Source organism: Saccostrea cucullata, unplaced genomic scaffold (genome assembly GCF_032062105.1).
Source record: "Saccostrea cucullata isolate Sc308-1 unplaced genomic scaffold, CSIRO_AGI_Scuc_v1 ctg1428, whole genome shotgun sequence".
Lineage (NCBI taxonomy): Eukaryota > Metazoa > Mollusca > Bivalvia > Ostreida > Ostreidae > Saccostrea > Saccostrea cuccullata.
In genome coordinates, this window is record NW_026918482.1 from 35,413 (window position 1) to 41,958 (window position 6,546).

Sequence of the window (6,546 nt, forward strand, 5' to 3'; positions counted from 1 at the left end):
AAATAGTAGATTGCACAATCGTTTCGGTCATGACGAAATATTAAGTGACACAAAAGTATGCAACAAAATTTTAGTGGTATGATCGATATAGCTAATGAATAAAAAACGAAACATATTTATCAGAAATTTCAGAGTAAATAAGAAAAATAAAACTGAAATACAAAAACTAGACGCTTCAAAAAAACTACAAAAAGTGGTAGGTCTGTTGTAGTAAGGAAGTGTTTCACGCCCCTGTAAGCCACTAAATAATCTATAAAATGTATTGGCCGCGCTAGATTACTCGTTAGCGTTGTGCAGGAGCAATGAATTCCTTACATACCACCGTCATTCGAATCACTGGATGTGTTTATGATAGAGAAAAGATGAGGTGCTGAAACAGTACCTGTACGGAGTGTTCTGCCGGACGACTCCAGTGAGAATAGGACAAGACAGTCCTTTTACACTTTATTGAACAATAGAAAATCAATGAATCGACAAGTTTACTATTGGATTCACACAACGCCTATTAGCCAATCAGAGTAGACTTTACAAAGGAATGTGAATACACAATACAGGAGGTGACAAATATTGTTTACAAATGGAGAACTGGGTAACATGTGTTTGGCTTGGCGTTGTGTTTAAGTTAAATATGATTTAATAGACCAAAATAATTAAGTGTAAACCAATAATTATCAAGTATAAAGATGTAAAGATAATTGAGGTAAGTAATTTGGCTGAACAAAAACCAGTTTTCCTACATCCCTCCTTGGGAAACAAATGTGTAAGCATTTGTGTATAGTAATACAATAATCAAAGGAAAACTGCAAAAATATAATACAAGATACAATGATCAAAAAATACTAAGGTCAAATATATAGTGGTCATAAAAAATATGCATCAAAAATGACATGAATCACTCAGGTATTTCTGTACAATAACAACAACAAACAGATGAGTGAATGTCATCATTATAAATATATGTAAATAATAACAAAATAACCCACAGGTATATATATCATCGTCTCTTCAACTTAATAATGTTCTAATATTCAATGCATTTCCTTGTTTTTGGAGGTTCTACTGGTGCGTCTTTAAACCATCGTGGGATTTTATGGTACGAAACAATGATAGATGTTGTAGATTCTAAAAAGTATAATTTTTCATCTCTGGAGTTGTTAATTCCCGGGTCGAGATTTTCTGATAGAATTCCTGTAGTTTATAATAATCTTTCGACTTCACGTTTACGTTTTTGTTGTTCTAGGAGATAAAGGAAGTGATGGAAGTTTGCAGGTGAGTTTTGGAGGGACAGTGAATTCATATCTATGTATTCTTTATTTGGGACCGAAATGGTGATGAATTCAATTGGTGTAGCTGTAGGATGTTTTCGTTCATGTTGTTTCTTATGTTTTGGCTGAATAAGTTGGTGACATGTGGAGCATTTAAGGAGTTTTTAAACGGATACATGTGTCCTTGTCCAGTGGGTCATGAAACCTCTAAAGGTAGCAAATGTTATACTCATATTACATTTTGACACAGGACAGCTCATTCGCTCTGGATTCTACTCCGGCCTGATGTCCTGATTTAATGTGTGAATCTCCTCCATTGGGACTTCCAGTTCAAGAACATCCATCCTTAAAAACTTAAAAATAAAGATAATCACATTCCATTAATTAAAAATAACACATTAATCATACAACCTATGTAACATGTATTTGGAATTTATTCAAATCCATTATACATGTATCCAGGTGATGATTAAAATTAAGGTAGAACGATCATGAACTTTAATTAAATGAACTTTTATTTGTAAGGTCATAAAAAAATAAGAATGGAGATTTTTCATCTCCAGTATAACTATAAAAGTCATAATATAATATATATATCCATCAATTGCTATCTTTAATTTTTATTTACTTAGTGAAGCTTTTCATTTATGTTCACTTATTAATAAAAACAACTGACAATCCTATTTCAAACTAAGTTGGACTAAAAATTTGTTTTGGCTTTATCAATATCCCTGCCCTACTTTTGAACTCAGTTTGTTGTGGTGTAAGACATGGAGAAATTTCAGGTTGGCCAAAATAGGGGTCATTATTTACAGGGTCAATTGGTTCTGAGGTTGGAATAGAAACTTCCGCACTACACCCATTCTCAATATAAGGGCGCAAACAATGTCGCCTCGTTTTCATTTAGAAGAAATACCACTGATGTAATTTTTAAATCAACATTATAAATGGTCATATAACAATGAATAAGAATTCATATAATTATCGATCTGAAAGGGTATTTAAGGAGTTCCAAATTCAAATATAGTAGCCTATTTGAAATGTACGTTACTGTCGCCGAGGCAAATATTATGCTGAATCCCCTCTGTGTAATATATAGTTTTGATTCTCAAGCAAAAATTTTCTGATAAGTTAAACCTTGTATCATATATACTTCTTTTCATAACAATAAATACATTTTCTTTGTGATAATAAATAATTTTTATTGTGCAATGTCCCTGTCGCTTAATTCTATTTCAACCACATTACAAGCAAACACAAAGATTATACAGCTGATAGTCTTGTTCTTTTTTATTTATTGATGGACTAAATTTGAAATTTCAAAGGATTAATTACTCCTACATTGATAATGTAACATGAAATTGAACAATTTGAGCAACTTTTATAAATATGTTTACGGAATGAAAGACATTTTTAATCGTAGAGATAAGAAAGAAATGTACGTTACCTATATTCTTCCATTAAGAATATATATTAAGTAGAAAATATGAGACGACTCTGAATAAGCAACCCCTTGTATCCTGTAAACTGGCAAAGACGTTTTGCTTAACACAATTAAAAATTATTTTTTACATGAAAAGTGATCATTTGAAATGTACGTGACTGAAATGTACGTTACCATGAAATTCGAATTAAGTGAATCTCGCACGAATTTTCATGTATTCTCATACTTTCACACACTCGAATGTGTACACAAAGTAAAGTTTCAAAGGTTGAAGGTCGGCTAAATCCCAAAATTAATGAAAAGAAACGTTTCTGCGGAGGAAAAAAAATATATTAAGGTCAATTATATGTAATATAATTTTGATACCTGGTATATATTTCTGAATACGAAACCTGTATGATGCATTTCTTATGATATGCAAGTTCAAATAGTATCAATATATTGCGTGTCTAACGTACGCTTGTGGAAGAGAATTGATTTTTATATTTGAAATGTACGTTACAAATTGAAACGTACATTTTGCGCATTTCTAACTGACATTTTTTTATTATTTAGTCAATTAATTGCGTTTACACGAGCGAAACAAAATTATCGTTACAATCCATTTGACAAATGACCACATAAATCCATCTAAATGCACCCCAATCCTCGTAAATGTTTTAGACTGTTACCACATGCTAGAAAATTTATTTCTATGTGTCTTAAATTCATCTTTAGCAACCTTTTTGCAGTTTGTTTACCTTTAATATGCGACTTTTCAATATAAATTTAATTGTTGTTGGTAATTTAAAACAAGGTAGTCATAGGCTTATAATTGGTAAAAAAAAAACCCCAAAACGAAACAAAAAGAAAAAGGAAAAAGAAACAAAACAAATGAATCCAGAACACAAGACGGTCACGTACATTTCAAATACTGAAAGGCACACAATACTCAGTTTTGTTTGAATCATTGCATTTTAGGTTATATTTTTCCAGATCTGCTGAAAATTACGTATGTTTGTGTTTTGACAAACGATGTTGCAACATACTATTAAAATGAAAGTGTTAACAAGACTGTCGATGGATATATTCGGAATAGATTTATGTTAAGTTTCAATGGCCAAACACAAACATTTGTTAGATCATAGCAAAATACGTCTGACTCTTTTTTTTTTGTCTGTACCCTTGCACACAGTTAGCAGTAACTAGGCTACGACAGGTGTCAATTTCAGCGAAACAGCACAAAAGAATGGTAATGAACTGAGATGGAGGGGACTCCCCAATAATATGTGAAATGAACGTTACCGAAGTGACGTGACATTCATGTAGTTGATGACAAATAACCACGTTTGTTACCATATTAATTCTTAAATTACTGCGTTAAAACGCTTCATTGAAATGATTTTTATGTCAATAATTGTTTTTTTCCCAATATTTTCTTATAACTAATTTACGTACATAACAAGTTTGAAATGTACGTTACCTACTCATATTCTGAGGCAATCGTGTCTTTATAGTGATGATTGTGTTGTAATGACATTTATTACATAAACAAGACAGTTAACAAATACACAAATATACAAAGATAACGAGCGCACACAGCAGCAAGTTATTATATATGTGAGGCGCACACAGCAGCCCCTGACCGCACACAGCAGGTCGAAATAGTTCACAAAAGTTACCAGTGGTTTCTTACACAGAATGGCGTCTTCTTCTACTGGCTACACACGAAAGCGTGACGTCATACGCACACATACACAAAAGGGGTACAACACGGGAATACATATAGGGGCTCGGCACAGGATACAAATTGTACTACATTCCCCCCTGTTCCAAAGAAATGATCCTATCCTGGACCTGAAATAAAAACAAATAATGCGGCAAGTCACCGCATTGCAAGAAATACACAATACATATACAACAGACATGAAGCAACATGAGTTAAATACGGTAAAGACATTTAAGGTTGTGAAGGGTTTGTGTCAGGACGTCAGACACTGTTGTCCTCTTAAGTTTCGCAACCCTCTCAGCCACTGGCAAAAGAGCCCATGGGGTGTTGACATCCATGCGGGAAGTGGGTGGCAAGTATGGAGCATCTGACTCCAGCAAAATCCTCTCCATGGGCATTGCACAGAGAGCGTCCGCGGTTTCAAACAATCCCAGAAGACTAGAAGTGAAACCAAATTTAACATTTGGTAAACGCTCCATCCATGCAATGGCTTCTTCTGGGCTCCCAATGTAGCAGTGTCTATGGATCCGCAAGTCTGTCAGACCCAACTCCTCCAAAAGAGCAAGGAATTCTCTGGCTGCGTACCCGGAATGGAGGTCTCGGCAGTGGACTACGAGTGTGAGGTCCATGTCCTTCGCCAAAGGAAGAATTTCTCTAAGAAATGCTCGTTGGCGGGCAATCGATTCCTTCTTGCAGCGCTTTAGGCTTTGGCATCTTGGACTGCAGCGGCAAGATGTTGTAAAGTCTAGACCGACCTCTCCTAAGCCGACACAACCTGGTTCCTTCAGAAGTTCGCGCAGCAGTTCCATCGAATAATCGCTCTTCACAGTGTGAGGGTGGAGCCCAAAAGTTAAGTAGATCCTTGGATCTCTAGCCTGCTGGCGGAATCGTTCCCAATGCTCTGGGAAGACGTAGTTGGCAATGGCCACACTAAGTCGGAAATCAGGGTCACCGAACTCATCTTCCAATGCAGAGAAATCCCTCAACCTAGTCCGAGAAAGCAGGATGTCTAGATGGAAGTGGGAATCCCCAAAATGTTGTTGTAGTAGGTCTGGCCTGCTAAGGGAAAGAACTGGTGCTAACAAGTTTCCAGAAAAAGTCAGCTCTTGCATGGTTGCAATAACATCCCTCTGCCCTGCAGGTAAAAGGAGCTGTAAGAGATTACATATGATTCTCCAGTGAACGAGTGAAGCCACAGATGTCGGTGGATGAATGGAAAAACATTGAGACCGGGCAAGACCATTAGCATCCTCATACAGGTTCAGCAACTCGACTTCGCCATCAGTAAAGTCTGACGCTGCAGGATTTATTGTCTCCACATACAAATGCTTCTCCACCACAAAACAGAGAAGGTTGTCCAGGGACCCCAGTCCAATATGATAACATATCCTGTGTAGCAAGCCATTCATGAGAGAAACCCAGCGACGTCTATTTGCCTCGTTAAACAAAGCACCCTCAGGATGGCCCTCAGCATTAATATGCTTTGCTCTAAGGAAACACTGCTTCCCTTCCTGGACTCCACATTTCCAGCATGCTGTCAAAGCTCCAAAGTACCATGGAAGGTGCGAGCGCAAGACATGGGGCTTTATAGCTGGTGTCCTAGCAGTGCACAGCGGACACTTCCGTCCGGACAATATCTTTGGTCTCTCTGGCACTTTCACTGAATCATCTTCCATGTCTTCTTCATAGTCTGGCACGAACAATGCTTCTTCCATATAGTCAGACATATTGCTGTACAAAAATAGAAACTACTAATCATTACATCATGAAATAATATACAAGTATTAGTACCTTATTGAGATAAATGAACTCAATAAGTTTGACTTATGCCTGCCTGGCACAATATAACCAAATAAAAAGAGCACAACTTGTAATTATACATAATCTTCCAGATGAGCAGGTTTTTTGATCTTTCTTCCTGCTCTGGTTGTATCTGTGGATCCTAAATCTGGATTCCTCTCAGTGTCATCAACAATATGCTGATTGTTTGTCTCTGTAAATTCATCTTGAATTGCCTCCATGTCATCAACAATGTCCTGCTCATTTGTCTCTATCACAGTATCATTTGCTTCACCTGAATCCTCCAGGCTGTTGTCTGTACCAATTAATTTGTTCTCCCCACTATCAGC

General features: G+C 36.4%; 1 protein-coding gene across 1 annotated transcript; it reads right to left on the reverse strand.

Annotated features, from left to right (window-relative positions):
• Positions 1-4,213: 4,213 nt before the first annotated feature.
• LOC134266931 (putative deoxyribonuclease TATDN2) lies at positions 4,214-6,226 on the reverse strand. Its single transcript, XM_062749145.1, has one exon. The coding sequence runs from the start codon at positions 6,142-6,144 to the stop codon at positions 4,630-4,632; it is 1,515 nt and encodes a 504-aa protein (XP_062605129.1). The 5' UTR covers positions 6,145-6,226; the 3' UTR covers positions 4,214-4,629.
• Positions 6,227-6,546: the final 320 nt, after the last annotated feature.

Bases quoted from the DNA above. Each gene is read 5' to 3' on its own strand.
- LOC134266931 (XM_062749145.1), bottom strand. From the start codon at position 6,144: ATGTCTGACTATATGGAAGAAGCATTGTTCGTGCCAGACTATGAAGAA.